Genomic DNA, 23,236 nt, shown 5'->3' on the forward strand with positions numbered 1-23,236 from the left:
ATGAGTTTCAAATAAGGATTATCCAATTAATTGTATTTTAATATAAAAAGCTTTATACATTTTTATAATATGTGAATCTGAAAATGCACATACTGAACAATCACAAGTGCGTTAAGAATTATGCTAATAAATAATTTAGGATTGTTAGTTGAGTTTGCAACATGGCTCACTTATGCTTGCTAGTAGCTAGATATATTCATAATCAGGGTCATTTTCAATAGAAGAAAAAAGAACATGCATCTTTTTCAACTAAACAAATGTTTGGGGGACAACCATTCTTTGTATTTCCCATAACAATGTCTCAACCAATCTGAGTCAATGTGCTGTTCTTAAAACAAAACTTTGGGAGAATAATTGTTCCTTAGTGCATTCTCCATGGCAATGCCTTAACCCATCAGTAAAAGGGAATCATAGTCAATCATGACCTCCACCAACATAAGATACCTGAAAAACAAGAGATCATGATGGAAGTTTTACCCTAACAGCTCTGGGATTTAAGTTGAATATTGATTGGGAAGGGGAAATCTGAGATTGTTTTCCTGGAATCCTGAGACCAATTGTAACTTCCTTGAGGCAAATGCAAACACAAAGCAAATTAAAGCTTCCCAAAACTCATTCCAGCATGCTTGCCCTAGTTACTGCATCAATTTGATATTTATAATTTCTGGTGTTAGACTGATATTTGTGGCTTTGCTGACTGTGGCAACTGGTTCAATACCAAGTAGAGGTGAGTTACAAACATTTTTATGCAGTAAACTCCTGTACATTGGGAAATACATTCAAATTGCTTGAAATCACTTTGACATTAGATCTACAGTGAGTCTAAAAGAGGGATCCTGGACAGTCTCAATTTCATTTTCAATGCCAATTCTTATAAACTGCAAACCATATTGATGGAAGAATCATGTTAGTAAGTTTCACCTAAGTATAACAGCTAAGGACTTTTTATCAAACTTATTTGATGGATTTAATTTTCCATGATTAATGCAGTATATGTGCCAAGTTTCATCATAAGTAATGTCCCTAAAATGGTGGTAGCACATCACACATTCATTTCTCACATTTAGTCTAGCAATGTAGCAAAAAAAAAGCAATAAAGCCTGATTCCCCCCAGGAGTCCCAACTCACTTTTGAATCTGTCAAAATGAGAGCCACTAGCACAATATTCCTGAGTTTTCAGAACGGCCACACCAATATAGTTTAAAGTTTGGTATTTCTCAACCTGAAAATGTCTACAGATGGGAATTTCTTTTTCCATTCTGCTTCCGAACACCTTTACTTACATCTGCTGGACTCTGACCCAACATTGTCTACATGCATTCAATATCAAACAAGTGCAGGTATGGCATTCTCTGTGGATGTCCAGGCACTAATGACATCAGTGAATATGGGAATGTATAGGAAAATGGCATTGTGTTAGATGGTAAGCCATTATCTGGAATAACAAAGCAGGCTCAATGGATTGAATGGCCTACTCCTGCTTCTGTGTTTCTATATCCTATTAAGCCATTGTAGGAGGACAGAAGCCTGTGCACGGTGGTGTGAAGCAGCTGGTAGCCCACTGGATATTATAACCATGCTCCACACACCATGGCCCCTTCCCACCTCCATTGTGGAATATACAACCAACAAGACTGAGGAGTTTTCTGACTTGTTATGCATGTTACCAATAAAGCATTAAGAAAACACTGAGACTTACTGCAGGAAGATTTCAGCTGCCCACAAGTGGCTGTGAAGGTGTCCATCAGCTTCAACATTTATGCCATCATATGTCTTTAATTCATACAGCTCTTTTTGTAACACCTCACAGCACTTAACAACCAATGGATATTTTTGAAGTGTAGGAATTGATATAATGTAGGGAACATGGGCATTCATATGCACACAATAAATGCTCACAAGCAACAATGGTAAGTGACCAGAGAAACTTTGTTTTTGTGATGTTGATCAAAGGATACATATCAGGCAGGACACCAGGGATAACATCTTTGCTCTTCTTTGAAATAGTGCCAATGGATCTTTACATTCAGCCTAGGAAGCAGATAGGGCTGTTATTTAACATATCACCCAAAAGGCAGGACCCTCACTTGCACAGCACTCCCTCGGTACTACAATGGAACATAGGATGGCTAACAGCCCCAGATATTATGGAACCATCTCCAAAGAGGTGGTTTTCACATGTCTGAGGTTGCCTGCTGCCAGGCAATTTCATAAATCAACAATTTTCATAAATGTCCGCCTCCCTGCTCACAGGCTGCTAGTAACTCTGAACCTCCAATCATCCCCACCTTCAGGGTGAACCCCAATTCCCATTGTGCAATGTCTCTTAGCAAATTATTTCCAAAGAGTTGGTCACTATGTCTGAGTATTAGACTTATTTCTGAATTCAAGCCCTGAAGTAGGATATGAATCCAGAGCCTTGTGACCCAGAGACAAGTGTGCTATCAAATGAATCACAACAGATTATTTGGTACAGCTATGGAAATTCTGTTCAGTCAATCAGACTAAAAGTGGAAATGCATTCATTTGTTCACTGGCACACTCCCTGGGAAGTTAGGGAATACATACCTTGTGACATCATGGTAATGTCAATGAAATGACGTCATGCACGTTTAGAAAGTTTTAATGGCTTTCCCAAGGAGCATGGTGTATTCAATGGCAGTCAGCTTGTTTCATAGATTCCAGAGAACCTCTGTTCAATTATTTTAACAGGAAAGGCTTTCACTACCTCAGTGTGACAAACTTACACAGGATCCTCTGATTCAATGCTCAAAAGTTTGAAAATTGACACAATCCCTTCATAGGGAAAAAGAGGAGTCCTGTGTGACCTACTCAGAGAAGGAAGTCACAGAAGGGATAACATCTGGGTGACAGATATCCACAAATAACGTAATGATGGCCTGAGTGGTGGCAGAGGACACTAAAACAAGGCATCAAGAGTATTTTGGCATTTGGACAACTCAGAAAGAGTACTGTACTATTCTCCAAGTCATATTCCATCATGGTGGCTCAGTAGTTAGCACTGCTGCCTCACAGTGCAAGGGACCTGTGTTCGATTCCAGCCTACCACATTCCAAAGATCTGCAGGCCAGGTGAATTGGCCATGCTAGATTGCCCGTGGTGTTAGGTACATTAGTCAGGGATAAGTATAGGGTCAGGGAATGAGTCTAGGTGGATTGCTGTTCAGTGGGTCGGTGTTGATTGTTGGACTAAAGTGCCTGTTTCCATACTGTAAGGTATCTAATCTAATATCACAAATACTTAAAGCGTGCTACACCCTTCACAGTTCTACCATTCAATTAGTCATTAGTGTAGTCATTGAATTACTAATCCAGAATCCTGTATTAATGTTCAAAGAACAAGTTTTAAGTCCCATGATAGCAAATGTGAAATTTGAATTCAGAGAAAATCTGGAGTTAAGAGCTGGTCTAATGGTGACTGTTGTAAAAATCCATCTGGTTCACAATTTCCTTTAGGCAAGGAAATCTACCATCCTTCCCTGGTCCACATGTGACTCCAGACCCAGGGCAATATGATTGACTCTTATTGTCCTCAACACAATTACGGTTGGACAATAAATGTTGGCCTTGCCAGTAACACCCCCGTTCCATTAAGAATTTTAAAAAATACTTTAATATTACTGATGAGAAGACCATGGCTCTGCTAGCTCAGGACAACACGAAGCAGAACATCATGACAGCTTGAACTCAGAAATCTCCTCAGAGACTCCTACAAAGAGTAGCACTAATATTTAATCACTTGCTCAAATTCAGAGCTCCTCACTTACACATATATCGGTTTATCCTGGCAATTGCAATGCCTTATGTAATCTTTTCCAGTCCATTGGTAAGATAGAAAATATGTCCCAGAAATAATAAACAGCACTATACCATCAGGAGGGAATGGCCTGGGGATCCTCAACATTGATTTTGGACTTCAGTATGTCTTAGACAAATTCAGAGCAGCAGCCTTGAGCCTGTGTTGCTATTCAACAAGATAATGGCTGTGCTAATTACTCTATATTCCCACCTAAGCACAATAACCTTGCACCCCTTATCAATAATCCAACTACTTTTCCCTTTAAAAAGGCTCTGCGTCCACCAACATTTGTATCTGAGATGATGAAGATTTTGGGGGATATATCTGCTGAACTCACAAAGATGAATGGAGAGTTGAGAGAGAAAGAATAGAACCAAATAAGCAACAAGTTCTGTCTTATTGAACCAATAAGAATGATTGCTGGTTTACAGGATGATCTGGATAAAACAAATCAGGCTCATCAGGGGCATCCACAGAAACTTCAGCTTGACCTCAAAGCAATACTGGAGAAAATGGCACACATGCAAAAACAGATGGAAACGCTCATCCAGGACCTGCAAATCACTTGTGAGATAGTCATTTCAGAAAGAAATACTTGGAATTGTGTTATAGTAAAAGAATCCAAGCAGGACATAGTGGAAATCAAACAGCCACTGAAGCAGCAAGTGGAAAGGTCAAAGCTTCAAAGAAAACAAAAAAGGGAAAAGGATATAAAGTTGTTAGTGCAGGTTATTAAGGAGAAAATATACTGGACCAACAGGAGGCTAAAACTTTGAGAGAATAAGAAGATCCAGAGTGCCAAATCAGAAGTTTCAAAATACACCAGATGATGCTAAGGAACAAAACTTGGCCATAGTGCATCAGGCTAACTAAATTCTGGAATAACAATTGCAGTACATGAAATAAACACTTCATAACACAAACATGAACAACAGACCGATGACTGTAGCAATCAGTCAGTGACACTTTCAAACAAAATCAGAATAATGAGATCCGAATGCATCAACAAATTAACTATGTTATAGAGACTCAGCTCAATTGCTATAAATAGTTAAGCTTTCTTTTGGGAAGAAGATGGAGGTTGAATGTGTACCTTGCCTTTTTAGGATGTTCATGCTTAAGGACTCCATGTGTGGTGTATACCAATGTTGTCAGTCAATTAGATGTGGAAGTGCAAGCAGAACATTCCACAGAAATCAGATGCACTCTCTGCTTCATAACTTGCACTTTATTGTGTTAAATAAACTAACCCACTGAGTTAATCAATCATAGAATCATAGAGATGTACAGCATGGAAACAGACCCTTTGGTCCAAACCGTCCATGCCAACCAGATATCCCAACCCAATCTCATCCCACCTGCCAACACCCAGCCCATATCCCTCCAAACCCTTCCTATTCATATATCCATCCAAATGCCTCTTAAATGTTGCAATTGTACCAGCCTCCACCACATCCTCTGGCAGCTCATTCCATACACGTACCACCCTCTGCGTGAAAAAGTTGCCCCTTAGGTCTCTTTTATATCCTTCCCCTCTCACACTAAACTTATGCCCTCTAGTCTGGACTCCCTGACCCCAGGGAAAAGACTTTGCCTATTTATCCTATCCATGCCCCTCATAATTTTGTAAACCTCTATAAGGTCACCCCTCAGTCTCCGACGCTCCAGGAAAAACAGCCCCAACCTCTTCAGCCTCTCCCTGTAACACAGATCCTCCAACCCTGGCAACATCCTTGTAAATCTTTTCTGAACCCTTTCAAGTTTCACAACATCTTTCCGATAGGAAGGAGACCAGAATTGCATGCAATACTCCAACAGTGGCCTAACCAATGTCCTCTACAGCCACAACATGACCTCCCAACTCCTGTACTCAATACTCTGACCAATAAAGGAAAGCATACCAAACGCCTTCTTCACTATCCTATCTACTTGCGACTCCACTTTCAAGGAGCTATGAACCTGCAAGGTCTCTTTGTTCAGCAACATACATTAAGTGTATAAGTCATACTAAGATTTGCTTTCCCAAAATGCAGCACCTCGCATTTATCTGAATTAAACTCCATCTGCCACTTCTCAGCCCATTGGCCCATCTAGTCCAGATCCTGTTGTAATCTGAGGTAACCCTCTTCGCTGTCCACTACACTTCCAATTTTCGTGTCATCTGCAAACTTACAGCTGTACCTCTTATGCTCGCATCCAAATCATTTAGGTAAGTGACAAAAAGTAGAGGGCCCAGCACCGATCCTTGTGGCACTCCACTGGCCTCCAGTCTGAAAAACAACCCTCCACCACCACCCTCTGTCATGCAATTGTTTATTAATTAAATGACAGACCCAAACAATCTCCAAGCTGTGCTCCAGAACTAGAACCATTTCAAACAAAATGTTATCAGCTTCAGCACTGGAATCTACCTAACAATGTGGAAAATTGCCGAGGTCTATCATGTTCCAGACAAGCAGGACAAATTCAATTCAGCTAATTACTGCCTTATCTGTTTGCTGTCAATCATCAGGAAGATGATAGAAGGTGGTGTTTGGGGCATTGTTTCACAATGGACAAAATGGCCTGGGTTCAAGTCCCACTACCTCCAGGGGTAGATATTAACATCCAGGAATATGTTGATTAGGAAAATATGTTGAAGGTTTTATTGTCAGTGCTGTCATGCAGGACTTACTCACCAAACACCATCTTTCAGATATGATGTTAAACCAAAACTACACCTTGTGGGTAAATGTAAACGATATTGTGAGAATATTTTGAAAAGGCAGGGGAGTTATCCCTGATCAACACCCTATAGCTTGCATCATCACAAAAACAGACCATCGTGACTTTGCTGTTTGTGAGAACAGGATGTGCGCAAATTGAGTGTCACATCTCCTACGTTAAAAAACTGATTAACTTTCAAAACTATCATGTTTGCTGTAAAGTTCCTTGGGACTAGTGGCTATAACTGGCACTATATAAATGCAAATTTTGTTTTAACAATATTCAGGCTATGTTCCACCAGAACCACTCAGGTCCGGACCACATTGCATTCTTGGTCAAAATATGGACAAAAGAGTTGAATTTCAAAGGTGAAATGAGACAGACTGCCCTTGATCTCAAAGTAACATTTGCCTGTTGTGGCAGTGACAGTATAAAATGGTTTCTGGGATTTGGACACTAGGAATGACCTCCACTGTACTTCAAACCAGATTGGCAGGCTGAGGAAGAAGGAGAGGCTGAGTCTGAAACTATTGGGACATTAATGGTGAGGCACAATGCAATGTCACAGTCAACTTGAGTGTGAGATATGTGAAACTGAGTTATTTGATAAACTTTCTGAGAAATGAAACCTGTCTTGTGTCGTTATGCCTCAAATGTTCACCATCCTCCAAATCCCAGATTTTACCCCCTCCACCTACTCAGACATCTAGGACCATCAGAAAAAATCTCATACAACAAACATTTCCCTTTTTGGAGTGACTGGAACTATGGCACACAACTTTAAAATAATGAGTTTCCATTTAAGACAAATAGTTTTTTGTCTCTCAGTGGTATGTGGTATTCTCTCCCTCAGAGAGCTGTAGAGTAAGGGTCATTAAATATTTTTGAGGTCGAGTTTGACAAATTCTTAATTGACAAGGGATTTAAAGAGTACAAGGAGTAGAAAGAAAAGGATACTCGAGGCTACAATCAAATCATCCAAGATTTTTCAAATGGTAGAACAAACACAAGTGGTTGAATGGCCTTCTGCTCCTATTTTGAATAGTTGTATATATATTTATATTATCAGTAGTTTCATTTTGCATTGTATGAAGCATAATTTATTCAATGGAAAAGTAGCCTTCTACAAAAAATCATGGATGGCAGTGAGGATTATGACATGGAAAATGATGGCAGAGGACCGGTATCTAATATAACCAATCCTCCAGCAAAACCTACCACTATCAGGAACAAAACATTGAAGAGAATTTGAGTGTAATACTGAAGTATTTGAGTGAAATGTTAAAATTAATTTCAGTTCTTTTTGACTTATTTTAAAAAGAGATCCAAATGGTGCGAATTCCTCTTTCTATGTTAATTCAATTTAAATTAGTGGAAATGCTTTGCTCTTCTAACATTTTAATGCACCAATTATAGAGTGATTGTTAGCTAACATAAATTTTTTTGCAATTACTTTGAAATGGTGTGGGGTGATGTTGACCCCTACATATTTACGATGTACAAATTCCAGCATTTGAAAGCTGACCTATCTTATAACCCTTTCTTCTTAAGACTCCAGGAACCATTTTCCCAGGAGATGCCTCTTAATCACATGTGTAATCTTGCTCATTCTTGGGGCAATGGCAGCTGCTTTAGCCTGTGTGATTATATTTGGAATACCACCCAACCAGCTAAGTATGTAACCGTAATATAAATGTGTTCAGCTTGTTTAAAGTAAATATTGTTACATTAAGAATGATCACCTGGTAGTAATTACAACAGAGAAGTTTCAGATGATATTAATCATGGGAGTGAAACTTGAGCAGTTTATTCCCCTCCTCCACAGAGATTAGATACAGCTTTGAAAGCAATTTCTTTCCTGTCCTATACGTTATGTACTTTGCAGTTTCATGCTACTCTATCAGTGTATCCAACACTAGAAAATCCCAATGGTGCCAAAATTTAAGTATGAAAATGTTAACATAATTAAAATTGATGGTGACGCTATAACAAGTTTGTCAAGAAACAGCCTGAAGATCAATGTTGTGAATTTATTTGCCTGCCCAGCATTTATTGTACATAATTATTGGAAATGTCATTCTGCCTCCTCCAATGATTCAGCTGGTTAAGCCATTCATACCTGAGCCAAATAAACCAGGAAACTTCTGAGCTCAGTATCTAGCCTGTGGGGAAGCACTGGACTTAGCTGGGGTGACAGTAATGGGCTATAATGTGTCACATATGACAATGTTTTGCACATGTTCTTCCACTTAAGAGGCAGACTTTTACTGATCAATTGTGTCCATTATTCTCATGAGTATGAACATCTGAAAGTATTTTATTATTGTGTCTTGCAGCTTCAGTGCATTGTGATGACTGGATTTGATAAATTACTTCTCTGCATGCTTGTTATAAAATTTGTGCTACTTATTGCCATTTGTATAAGTCATAATGAATTATAATTTTCATGAGAACCTAGCTTGTTGTTGCATTATGCTTTGCAAATCCAACTTCCATTGCTTATTTCACATAATAAACAAAAACAAAAGGCTTGTGATATTAAATGTAGTTTAGTTCAAAAAGTAAACTACTATTGTGCATTAACTAATTCAATAACCTTCCTTTGTAGGGATGGAGTGTTGGTGCTAGCTAAGCAGATTGCTCTTAATCAAATTGATTTAACAACATAAGAATTAGCAGGAATAGGTTGTTTGGCCCTCAGGCTTGCTCTATTATGTCTTATATTCAACCTCAATTCTACTTTCCTGCCTGCTTCCCATATCCCTGAGGGTTCCCATTTTTGAATATATTCAATAATATAGTGTCCATGTTCGTCCTCATCTCGGTCCTAAATTATTGGCCCTCTGTCTTGAGGCTGTGTCAAATTCCTCAACTATGAGAAACAAGCTCTCAAGCAAAACATGTGGTAGGAACTTCGGAAATGAGTCCTTCTTGTATACTAAACTGTAATTAGCATGCTTGATTGACACCCCATTGACATCCATTTTTGTTATCACTCTTGCTAATTCCTTTACTGTCTCCAGGTTAGAATTCTGTAACTCGGTCTTAACAACCCTGTGGATGTACCTATTCAACATAGATTGCAGCAGTTCAAGAAAATGATTCTCAAGAACAGTTAGTGAAACCTTCATGCTGTGAATGAATTGAAAGATAATGACTAAACTAGTTAGTTTTGCAATATTCCTGAGTGTTGTTGAAGATTTACGATATATGAAGCATGTGAATAGAAGCTGAAATTATTCCCAATAGAAAGCTGGATAGTCAGTACTTAACCTGAACTATACTGCCATTTTGTGCATTATAGCTATAGTGTGAGATATATATATATATATATATATATATATATATATATTTATATATATTAGGGGTGGCACGGTGATTCAGTGGTTAGCACTGCTACCTCACAGTGCCAGGGACCCAGGTTCAATGCTAACCTCGGGTGACTGTGTGGAGTTTGTACATTCTCCATGTGTCTGTGTGGGCTTCCTGTGGGTGATCTGGTTTCCTCCCATAGTGCAAAGATGTGCAGGTTAAGTGGATTGGCCATGCTAAATTGCCCATAGTGTCCAGGAATGTGTAAATTAGATGGATTAGCAATGGAAATGCAGGGTTACAGGGATAGTGTAAATATAGGGTAGGAGAATGAGTCTGGGTGGGCTCCTCTTTGGAGGGTCAGTGTGGACTTGTTGGGCTGAAGGGCCTGTTTCCACACTGTAGGGATTCTATTCTAATAAACGCTAGTATTACCTGTGCATTGATTTAACCCTCATCTCCTTATACCTAAATTCCCAGGCTTTAGGTAAGTGCCGTGTGTCAGTAAACCATCATCTTGATTTTCTTATTTGATGTGTATGATAGTCTTCAGAATGAAGACCTGGCTAGAACTTCTATGTGGAGTATTTCAATGTTGGTGTAGCCGCCAGGAAACTCTCCTGATTTTATCATCTCCTGTTAACATGTAAGAGGGTTTGACAATTTGTTCATCAACCTGTTCAGCTGCAATGTGACACACATTTCATCACCATCAATTCCCGAGTTGATATTTGAACTTGGAGTTTCTGACACAGCATAGGGATGTTGATTCCTTCTAGTTTTCTTAGTACTTTGGTTTGAATGCTTTTAGGGATTGTGGTGAGTTTCCATGAGAATGATCTTGGTTTATCAAATAAATCTTGAACTCTGCATTCAATATTCCACACTCGTTAAATAAAAAATGTAAAAATTCATTCAATAAGTGTAAGCCTTTTAAATTACTTGTATATATTCTCAGTCATAAATCATATTATCTCAAGGCAAGGATTGCATAAAAAGAAAAATTTTGATAAAGATTAAAAGCAAAGGAACAAGTCAATTTTTACTCTTATAAAATTGTCCCTTTCAATTAAAATTTAGTCCTGTCTCACTTGGAGGTGCTACATTATCTACAAAGTTAGAGGAACAAGATTCTGGCAATAAAGGACATAAATAAAGAAGGAAATAGAGATTTACATTTTTTTTCACAATGTAAGGATGTTCCTAAATTACATTGCAGCCAATGAAGCACTTTTGAACCATTGTCAATGTTGTAGTCTGGAAATTGCAGGAAAATGTAGTTGCAATGAATGGGTGTTAGTTGAATTCCCCATAACCCTCCATTGCTCACACTCACACACACACACACACACACACACACACACACACACACACAGGTATGTAGCTGGTGCAAAAAGGGTATGGTAACACACAGATGAACATCAATCTGTGGACAGAAACTTTTCATGTGATGAAGGATTTTTGAAGAGCTAAATAGAGGTGCTCTGAATTTGTCCCTAGAAGCAAGTAGTTTATAAGGTGGCCTGTAGTTGTATGTGCATAACCCAAATTAAAGCTGGGTGTTGTATCTTTTCCTGTCACAAGTAAAGTTGGCAGGCAGAAATTCGTAGGATGGAATCCTTTGATGGTCTGAGTAACATGGGTTACTTTGAGATGTGTGGCAGAATTGGATGAGAAGTCCGCCAAGGCCCATCTTGACATCAAGATCATCTTGCTCTATCGTTAATGCTTTACGTAGAGTTATACAGCAGAGAAATATACACTTTGGCCTACCATTTCTATGTTGGCCAACAAACACCAAACTACACGAATCCCATTTACCTGCACTTGGTCCATAGCCTACTATGCCCTGACATTTTAAGTGCTCAACCAGATGCTTCTTAAACATTGTAAGAGTACCTACTTCCACCAACCCTTCAGGCAGCACATTCCATATTTCTACCACCCTCTGGGTGAAATTTCTCTTCTCAGATTTTCTCGTGACCACTGACTCCTTACCTTAAACATGTGCCCTCTGGTCTTAGATACATCTGCTGTGGAGAAAAGAGTCCCATGACCTATTCTGTCCATGCCTCTCATAATTTTGTATATCTCAATCAGAACCCTCTCAGCCTACTCTGCTGCAAGGAAAACAAACCCAGCCCAACCAGTTTCTCTTCATAACAGACTTTTTATCCCAGGCAACGTTTTATCCTGGTGAATCTCCTCTATACCCTCTCCAGTGCAGTCACATTCTTCTGATAGCGTGGCATCCGGAATTGCACACAATATTCCATTTTTGCCCTAACCAATGTTTTATAAAGTTATAGGGTCATAAAGTTATACAGCATGGAATACAGCATGGACCCTTTGGTCCAATCATCTGCACCAACCAGACATCCCAATCTGACTTGGTCCCATTTACCAGCATTTAGCCCATATCCCTCTAAACCTATCCTATTCATATACTTTGAAGATGCTTTTTAAATGTAATTCTACCTGCTGCCACCATTTCCACTGGCAGCTTGTTCCATGCACGTACCACCCTTTGCAGTAATGCACTAGCAGACTCCTGAAGAACTGAACTGGATCATCAGCAGCTGGTGAGGCAAGCAACAAGAGGAAAAAAGAATTTATTAGAGCATATTCCCCATCCACTTGTCACAGATGCTATCTATCCATGACAATATTGATTAGAATGGTCCCCACACAGTCCTTTTGGAGATAAAGTCACATTGAGGATACCCTCCACCGTCATGTGGCACTGCCATTGTGCTAAACAGAATAAATTTTGAACAATTCAGCAAATTAAAACAGCAAATCTTTGAGGCGCTGCGGGCCATTAGCACCGCACCCTATTGCATTCAACTGCAATCTGTAACCTCACAGCCAGGTATACGCCCCACTCTACCATTACCATCAAGCTGAGGGATCAATCCTGGTTTAATGAAAAGTATATAAGGGCATGCGAGGAGCAGCACAGGTAGACCAGAAAATGAGGTCTCAGTCCTGTGTTCTAGCTTCATCAAGTTATTTGCCTGTAAAAGCAAAAGCAGTACTCGAAACATAGAGCCAAGCAAACCCCTACTCAACAGATTGGATTCAAACTCTAATCCTGCCACATCCAGCCATGAATGGTGCAGGGCAACTAAACCATTGATAAATATCCCAATCCTCAATGATGGGGAGGCCTTGCAAATGAACAAGACTTCCTTGCTGCCACATTCTATTTCCCAGTTAATGAAGACAAGCATCCCATATGGCTTCTTCACTGCCCCGTCTACCTGTGCTGACACCTTCAGGGATCTTTCGACTTGTACACCAACATCGCTTTGTCTCTCACTACTCCCTAGGGACCTACAAAACATTCCATATAACCTTCCCTTATTAAACATCACAAAATGCATCACTTTTCAGGATTATCTTCCATCTGTCATTTCTCTGCCCAGTTTAGTGGGTGATCAATATCAGATGGTAGACTGAGATTACCCTCTTCAATCTCAACAACACTACCAATTTTCATGTCAGCTACAAAATTATTAATTATACATTCGCCTTCTACATTCACAAACAATTCATTAATGTACATAACAAATAGTAACTGTCTCACTACCGATCCCTGAAGTACACTGCTGGTCACAGGCTGCTAATCACAAAAATAACCCTCCAGCATCACCCTTCCCCTCCCATTTGCAAGCTAATTTTGGATCCAGTTTGCCAACTTGCTTTGGATCCCATGGGCTCTTACCTGTTAGACCAAACTTTCATGTCAAACCTTATATATGCCTTACTGAAGTCCATGTAAACTACATCAGCTACATTACCTTCATCAAAATGTTTAGTCAACTTTTCAAAAAACTCAATTAAGTTAGTCAGACTGAATTTCCCTCTAACAAGTCAGTACTGACTATGCCTGATCAATCCCTGCTTTGCCAAGTATTGATTAATCCAGTCCTTTGGAATTTTTTCCTGTAATTTCACTACCATTGACATCAGCTTAACTAGTCTATAGGAACCAGGCCTATCCCTGCTGCAATTCTTGAACAAAGGAACCTTACTGGAGGATAGCTAATCATGTTGTATTTGATTTGTGGTTTTGCAAGAGGCGGGTGTGGAATACAGAAAAGCATAGCTGCGAGTTATATAATGTAGGAGGGGGTATACAGGAATACTTTGGCTTCAAAGTGGAAGGACATTAAAATAACCGTGTATGGTCACATCAATTGCCAGGGACTAGAGGGGAAAGGCAGGATGGTCTAGGCTCATTTGATGGGCTGGGTGGGGACTTTGGGAAATATGAAAACTGTGAAGTTTATGGGATGAACTACTGGGAAGGGGATATGGATATCTAGGGGCTCACAGACCCATTATTGATGAGACTTAAATCCACTGGCAGAAGTGCACTTACTGTCATCTTCCATCGTGATGCAAGTCAAAAGCATGTAAAGTGGGAGAAAATTACTCTGACCACACTCAGTGTGGGTAGGGTAAGGGAATTGTGAAGGAGGGGGCTTCAGTTAACTCTGATGATAGGGCGGTTAGAGGGAGAGAACTTTGGTCACAGGTCCATTCAATGTATAGGCACATAGACCGCCCACTTCCTGGCCATCCAACAACATTGACTTCTCTTTATGCTGTACCTCCCTTTGACATTTATATTTTGCACATGGAGAGAGTCAAACGCTAGAGGTGATGAAACAGAGGAGGCAAAGTTGTCACCATCACCCAGTTGTACATTGCTCCCCTTACTTTCAAATGTGCAATAGGCTCTCTGTGGAGACATCCATTGATTGAGCCTCATCAGCATTTGTGGCCCTCCTTAATTGTCCTTGAAACCGAGTGGCCAGTTATTTCAGAGGGCGGTTGAGAGTCAATCACATTGCTATAGTTTGGGATCATATGTAGGTAGTCAGGGTAAGGATGTCAGATTTCTTTCCTTAAAGGGCACTGGTAAATGAGACAGATTTTTACAACCATCAATAACAGTTGTTACAGGTCACAGTCACCATGACCGATATTTTCTTTATCAGTAATTCCAGATTTACGAATTGAATTTCCATCAGCAACCTCAATGTGATTTGAACCTGGATTATTGGTCCAGTGGCATTACCACTGTGTCAACTACTGCCAAAATTCAAGAAGTTATCCTATCTGCAGGTTAAGCTGGGTAAATAAAAGGGAACCTGCAGTTGTAATATATTTGATTTCCCAAGGCAAGTCAATAAAATCACATAAGAGTACACAGTAAGAGCCCACATCATTGGAGGTAGTATATTAGCCAATCCTCTTTCCATCCTAAGTATTAGAAAACAAAGTTTGGATAAAGGAGGCATTTTCAGGCCAGAAACCTGTAACTAATCGAGTGTCACAGATCAGTGCTGTTATTTACAACAGATACTAATGACTTAGATGATAGAAGTGATAGTACTCTTGCCTGATTTGCAGATTGCAAAAAAATACATGTGAAGTCAAGTAGTGAGGGTGACACAAGGAATCTACAGAGGGATATGGACAAGTTCAGTAAATGGACAAAAGCTTTGCAGATAGAATATGATCTAGGAAAATGTGAGATTACACTCTTGGCAGGAAAGACAGAGGAGCTAAACATGATTTAAATAGAAAAAGACTGCAGAAAGCTACAGAACAGAGAGATTTGAAGGTCATAGTATACTAACTTCAAGTGATTCATGTACAAAAGTCCAGCAGGAAATGGGAAAAGCAATTGGAATTTTGATCTTTATTTCAAGAGAATGGAGTATAAAAGTATTCGTAAAACAATAGAAGGCATAAGTCATTCCATAGTTAGAATACTAAGAACAGTTTTGATCTTCTTAACTAATTGAGAGATTGAGTAGGTTGGTTCTGTACTTCTTAAACTTTAGAAGAATGAGAAGCGACCTTACTGAAGCATAGAAGATTCATGGGGGCTTGACAGTGTAAAGGCAGAGCAGTTGTTTCCACTTATGGGGAAGTCTAGGACCAGAGGACATACCCTCAGAGAAAGCCATCACCCACTTAAGACTGAGATGAGGAGGATTTTTTAATCTCTGAGAGTAATGTATTTTAGGATTAGGGTTATTTTTATCGTCCAGTGAAATTCTTTACGATAGAAGGCTGGGTGTTAAGTATATTCAAGGATAGACGGATTTCCAATCAGTAAGGGAATGAAGGGTTATGGAAATAAAACATGAAAGTGCATTTGGATTATCAAATATGCCATGATCTCATTGAATGGTGGAGTGAACTTGATGGACCAAATGACCACTTCTGCTCTTACCTCTTGTGATCTACATATTATCCTATGAGAAAAGACTGAACAGATTGAGCTTGTTTCCACTGGAGTTTAGATGAATGTGAGGTGATCTTATTGAAACACGTAAGATCCTGAGAATGATTGACTGTGCAGTAATGGACACAGACAAGGTGTCTCCCATTTCAAAGGGAGATGAGGATTCTATTTTCTCTCTCGGAGGGTCTTGAGCCCAGAGTGTGATGGAGACAGCATCACTGAATATTTTTAAGGCACATGTAGATAAGTTCTTGACTGCTGAAAGAATCAGGCTTACTGAAGGTCACTGAGAATGTGGAGTTGTTCATGCCATAGTCAGATCAGTCATGATTTCACTGAATGTCTCGAGAAGCCAAATGGCCTACTCCTGCTCCTGGTTTTCAAAAAAAAAGCTGGTTTCAGTTGGGAGCAGGTGAAGGATTAAATTCTAACCACCAAGATGCATGCAGTCTCCTTAATGATTGCAGGAGTCATTTTAAGTCATTGTTGAATAATCCTTTGATCAGCCATTCCCAGAGCATACACCTACACGTTTACCAAGAGTGCATCTTGAGCTCAAAACGGGTGAATCAGCATTGCAGCTTAAAACCCTGTCCAGACTACTTCAGCCTGTTTGGCAACTAGAGTATCTGGAGAAAACTGATCCCTTTATGGTGTTAAGTTAGCAACAGAATCAGAACAGGAGTTATTCAATACTATAGGACTTAAATTTTTAAAAAACTGCTTCAGCAGGTGGTGTAATTATCCCTATTGACAATCAAGAAACATTTTTATTCTTCCCATTTGTGTTTTCTTTAGCAACTCGATTGTGTAAAACCACCTCAAACACAACTGGCTTTCTGTGCGATGACCACAAAACGTGCATCATGTCCACACAGATGTGCAATGGCAAAGTAGACTGCAGCAATGGAGAAGATGAATCAAACTTATACTGTGGTATATATTCCACACATTTTTTTTAAACATTGGAATTTGCACTTGGTACTTCTGGAGAGTTTATGTCAAATGCTTACTCATTCCCAATTTTGTTCTAGCTTGTTTTGAGAAGCTGATATGTGTACAGTATTGGTATGGAGGAAGATATAATTACATAATTTACTTCCGTTATGTTGAAGCTTGAATAGCAATATTTGGTTTATCATTTACTGAGTTCTTGTTTCCTTTCTGTTGCTGCCTGCATCTGTAAATTAACAACCTTAATGGTCAACATACCATCTGATTATTTACACTATTAATGCTTCTGGGGAAATGAACAGTAACATTCTTCAATACAATGGCATATTAGAGTTTTCTAGATTTCTGCTTCTTCACTGTGGGCTTGCATATCTGATTTCCCTTCTCCCTGTGCATCTGATCTTCTATTGTCATTTGTGTGTGAACTTCTGTCTCTTTCTTTGTACCTGCAATGTCATTGCTTTACTCTATATTTCAATGTTCATCAGTTTTATATGTCTGATATTCCTATACACTTTCTTCCTATTTCTGTTTGAAATTTTCAGTCCACTTGAGTTGGTTTGAATTCATTTCAGCTTCCATGTCCGTCTGAACTCTTTCATGGCCTCAACTTTCACCCTACGTCAGATGCACAGAGGCAGAGAATTCCCGGCTCCATGAAACTGACAAGGATGTATGCTGGACTGGAAGTTAAGACTGATCACCCAGAAAGAGCAGAGGAGACTGCTAGTTTCCAATTCAGACTGGGAAGAAAGCCCACCCTGGGGTTTCAGTACTGTGTCTAGAAACAAAAGAATCAAATATAAATTATTCTTCCAGTTCGCACCTTCCCGCCACACACTCCATGCTCCATCAAAGCCAAATCTGTGCCACTAATGCCCTCTACCTATCCCCTACTGCATGTGATAAACCCTGTGCATTCAATCCCCCTATTCATCCTCTATGGTCCGTTATGCCCTCTATAGCACACTGTTTCCTGCTACACATCCACATGGTTCATTGTAACCAATTTAGTGCCAACATGCCAACCCACAGTTCCACTCTTTACTCCTTCATCTCCTATGCCAACTCACTTAGTTTCTATTAGTAGCCATCCACACAAGATTTAAAAAAAGTTAAATTACTTTCAAGTTCGATGTTTTTATTTGGAGAAAACTTTCCTCATTCATAAAAACACATTTTGAAGCTCTGATGCATTTTTATAGATCTGTATAAATTTGACACTTTGACAGCTTTATAAAACCAGGGATTTGTGCAACTTTTAGACAGTTCTCTCTATTGTTAACAAACCCAGAAGATACGTGACCACCTTCTCAACGGTACCTGACTGCCACTACCTCTACTCCAGTACCTCCACAGGGATACCTTACCTCTCTAAAGCCTATACCCTGGGTTTCCAAATAAATGCACAAAACACATCTGATGTGCACACTCCAGTTTCTGTGCAGCAGGGATGCCAAAATCAAACTTCAGTGGAGACAGCAGCTGATTTAAATGGCCAATTGGCACCATCTCAAAAAATGTTGTTCCCGCATCCTAAGAACATATAATTCAGAAATATTATTTGGGATCGAGTTTTGTGGGAACTCCAGAGAAACATTTTGTTATTACTATTTCTGCTAATCTTCTGCTGACAGTATACCAGCAGATCAGGAAAAACTGCATGGCAATTCTACCCCATTGCCTGCAATTTTATGAAAGATATATAAAAGGTAGCATTGATGATTACTTTTTGATCGTTACCAATCCCTCTATCTCGTTTGATCAGGAGACCTACCTCATAACCTCCCCAGATATTTATTTTTTATGTGTGACAACCAAAAATCCTGGACCTATATGGACAAAATATGTGATGGAAAAAATCATTGCGGAGACTGTTCAGATGAATCAGGTAATCAAATACTTTTAATGTTCATGCACAATATAATTTTGCTACAATTTATGTGGGACCTGGATGTGGGACTAATCCATGTTGGTAATCCATGTAATGGTAACAAGACTCTCTGAATTGATTTATTTTACCATCTTATACTTCCATAAATCTTTCTAGGAGGTATTTCTCTGCCTGGTATCTTAACAAATGAGTACCAACTTAACAGATCTCTCAACTAGCTCTTCCAGAAAGTCGGCTTATTAGTCCGCTCCCTTTCAAAAATTAATTTGAGCACGGATGGAGCTCATTAAGATTTGTAAGAAAATTCATGTTGAAGCCCGCTCACATACGTCAAATAGACTATTGCTGAAAATAACCAAATTACAGAATTGTTACAGTGCAGGAGGCCATTCAGTCTACTGTTTCTGTACTGTCTCGTCAAATGAGCATTTCATTTAGTGTCATTCTCATGTAACCCTGCGCAGTTACTTTTCAAATACCCATCTAATTCCCTTAATATCTCAGTCAAACCTTCCCCCACCACACTCATGCTGTGCATTTCCAATCCTAACCATTTATGTGTAAATGATTTTCCTCATGTCACTTTTATTTATTAATTACTTTAAATCTGAACTCTCTCATTCCTGATCCTTTCATAAGTGTAATCAGTTTCCTCCTATTTACCCGATCTATAAAACCATAAAGTCTGCTTAGGACTTTGAACACCTATGTCTTTTCAACCTCCCTTCTCCGAAGAAAAAACAGCTGCAACTTCTCTAGCGTATCTTCATTTCTGAAATTTATCATCCCTGGAACCATTCTCCTAAATGCCTTCTGTATGCTCTTCAACGACTTCATCTCCTTTCTGAAGTACAATATACAATGCTTTAGCTGAGGCCAAACAAGTGTCTTATATGCCAACATTCAAAGAGAACAATAATTTTATATTATGTGGCAAATGGATTGGATTCTGATTGGGCTAACTATACTCTGATCCATTCTCTATGGAAACACCTTGACCAAAGTTTTTGTTTGAATCCATAAAAGCCAAATTGACTCCAATTGATCACCACATTCCACTGGGGAGTGTTTCAAGGAACAGCATCCCACAAGCTGATGAATCAATCTAAAAGCACATGGAACTGTACAAATTCCAGTGCACATTGTGACAACTGAAGGTGGACTTGTAGTCGATAGCAATAGAATCCCTTAACGTTTCTCGCAAATACCACATCCAGAATGAGAGTTTGTTTGCTCCATTTCAAGGGTGAATTTGAGCACAGGATGGATCCTATTAGAGTAAGAAAATTTTTATATACAGTTGCAGATTTAAATATAGCAAATATCTCATTTTGACAGCAGACATCAAAGCTATGTCATGACATAATGACTACCTCAATCAGACCATTGCCTATTACCTATCAAACTCAGGAAAGGGCCTAAATCTGCCACTTTCAGTCTGCTTCTGATTGTCCTGGATGGATAAGGAGTCTCAAAAGTTAGAGCCACAGATAAAACTAGATGTTTCATGCTGTTACATTAGTAGTAGCAACATGAATGGTGGTCGCCAATGACAGAATGCTGCTTTCTTACTGAAAAGACATTCTGCCTAATACACGGATGAGCAATCTGTTACATGAATGTTAGTGCCAGTGCGATGTCAGGTATTTAGGCTGTGTTGCAGTGCTTGGTGGATCACATTGAACTGCACATCCATTAGGTAGCTTGTAATAGGCAGAATACTGACCATAGTCAAGAGTGTGGTGCTGGAAAAGCACAGCAGGTCAGGCAGCATCCGAAAAGCAGCCTGACCTGCTGTGCTTTTCCAGCACCACACTCTCGACTCTAATCTCCAGCATCTGCAGTCCTCACGTTCGCCTAGGATACTGACCATTCTCAACCAGATTTTAAAACTCAATAGTAATCAACATCAGATACTATTTTACGATTGGTCAACGCTTCAATCCCAAATGTAGCAAGAGTTACACTACCAACCAATTCAAAATTATCAGAGACAAGAGTGGGATGCTGGAAAAGCAGGTCAGGTAGCATCCAAGGAGCAGGAGAATCGGCAGCTTCTGAGAAGAATCCTCCCTTGGATGTTGCCTGACCTGCTATGCCTTTCCAGTACCCCACTCTCGACTCTGATCTCCACCATCTGCAATCCTCACTTTCTCCTAATTCGATATTATCAGTCAGGCTTTCAATACAGCTCACTATGCTTGCTAGAAACTATAAATATTTATGTGCATGGCTCCTAAGAGAAAGATATAAGTCCAAGTATTGCACACCTTCAATGAAACAAAATCTTAGGGACGCTGTTACTTAGACACAAGTGGCTAGAAAATTAGAAGTAGGTTTCCCAGTAGATTTCTGCAATATTAACAAGTCAGCCAGCTGGATCTCATAGGAGTTCCCTGATTGGACCACATTAACAGCCCCAATCAGGGAGCCCTGGCTGACAGATAAGGCAAGAATGAGAGATACTGCCACTGCTGACTCTGTATGAGGCAGTACTAAAGTCAAGGACTGTTCATGTGTAAATAAAGAGGGCCTTGGTGACAGGATACCAGTCTCTGCAAATTTATTAACCAACCCTGAAAATCAAACACTCCTATAATCTCAGTAAGCATCACTAGAAATCATTATGCAATTAACTTAAAAATAATAGATAATTCAATTAAATAGCACTTGTGGGAGGGGAATCATCTTGCTGAATTGTGTTCAACTGCACATGTTGATGATGTGGCCTGTAACACTGAATGATAAAATGGCAGTGTTGGTGACAAAACAGCATTAAACTTTAAAGTTTTCATGAAAATAGTATATGACATAGGCCGGATATCTGCACACATCTTGGGAACACTATTCTAGTGGCTCAACAGCGCCCACAACACTAAAAGACCGGGCACTAGAGATGTATTTCAGGCCCAAGATCTGCTCAGTAAATAATTGTAAAGGTTAGAAGCAGGAGCTGCAAAGCTTGAGTCAATAAAAGCAAATTAAGCTAGGCAGCAAGAACATCAATGCCAGGGATAATAGTACTCAAGCCAGGAGCCCACTAGGACAAAAAGATAAAAGCAAAATTCCATGCATGCTGGAATTCTGAAATTAAATTTAAAAATGCTGGAGAAACTCAGCAGGTCTGGTGTCTGTGGAATGAGAATGTTTTGAAATGTTAACTGTTTCTATCTCCACAGATGCTGCCAGATCTGTAGGGTTTGTGCAAAAATTTGTTTTATTACAGCTTTTTCTTTTGACTAACTATGGGGAAGGCAACAAATATTAATGAATATCACAGAACAATGGCTTTAAATATTCTGTAATTTGAACATTTAATAAGTCAACTTGTTAACTTGTTTTGAAGAATTGCTGTGCCCTGCCTGTACTGGATGGAAATGTGTTACTGTCTTCTTCAATGACTGTGACTGTATACCGAAGAGTCGCTGCAGAGACAACATTCAGGACTGCACTGACATGAGTGATGAAAATAACTGTACAAAGTGACATCTGAATGAATTTCTATCCTTAACCTTGGAATTTTCTGCTACAATTATTTCTACAATTTTTAAAAACAACTTTAAAGGGTAAAATGCACACATCTTATTATGTTAGGTTCGATGTTATATTAACTGTATTGTAAAAATAATACGATTTCTAACACTAATTACTAGTACAGCTCTATGCAGCAAATTGTTTTATTTAACTGCTGACCAATTTTGTTCATACCCAGATTAAAATTTTACATTTTGTAGTTGTTGCACCATATTCCAATAAGGACTTTGAAAGAAGCCATGACAGAATGGAATAGAACATTAAGATAATCAAAGTAGATGAATATGGGAGACTTGGGAACGAGATCACTTCACTTTTCTGAATTCCAGACTATCTATTCAATAGCTTATCATAGCACAGCCCTTTGCAGGAATTAATCTTGTGAACCATCATTGTACTGCTTTCAATACATGTATACTCTTCCTTAGAGGAGATAAAAACTGCACATTACTCCAGATGTACTCTAAAGCAATTGTAGCAATACTTTGCTACTCTTATGATGTAACTTTGCAAAAAAAAATCAATTGCCTTTCTTATTGCTTCTGAGGTCACCCAAATCTCTCTGAAATCAACATTTAAAAGTTCCTCATTTGAAAATATCCCTTTCTTCCTCTTGCTGATTAAATGACAAGAAACTGGCTGTTTAGTGACATTGTGCTTGGTGTAAAACTTTTCAGACCCTGTCAAATTAATGCACTGAATCCTCCTCTTATCAACCAGTCTCAAATTTCACATGTAAATAAAGATTT

The 23,236-nt window shown here is 39.2% G+C and overlaps 1 protein-coding gene across 1 annotated transcript in view; it reads left to right on the forward strand.

The window, feature by feature from the left end:
- Positions 1-23,236, forward strand: part of LOC140483482 (low-density lipoprotein receptor class A domain-containing protein 1-like) — a 43,600-nt gene extending 20,364 nt beyond the window's left edge. The window contains exons 3-6 of the mRNA XM_072581677.1: positions 8,077-8,199; positions 16,904-17,041; positions 18,828-18,950; positions 22,300-23,236. Coding sequence (XP_072437778.1) covers positions 8,077-8,199; positions 16,904-17,041; positions 18,828-18,950; positions 22,300-22,439 — 524 coding nt within the window. The 3' untranslated portion in view covers positions 22,440-23,236. The remainder of the gene's footprint in view (positions 1-8,076; positions 8,200-16,903; positions 17,042-18,827; positions 18,951-22,299) is intronic.

The sequence above is a fragment of the Chiloscyllium punctatum genome, chromosome 2 (genome assembly GCF_047496795.1).
Source record: "Chiloscyllium punctatum isolate Juve2018m chromosome 2, sChiPun1.3, whole genome shotgun sequence".
Taxonomy (NCBI): domain Eukaryota; kingdom Metazoa; phylum Chordata; class Chondrichthyes; order Orectolobiformes; family Hemiscylliidae; genus Chiloscyllium; species Chiloscyllium punctatum.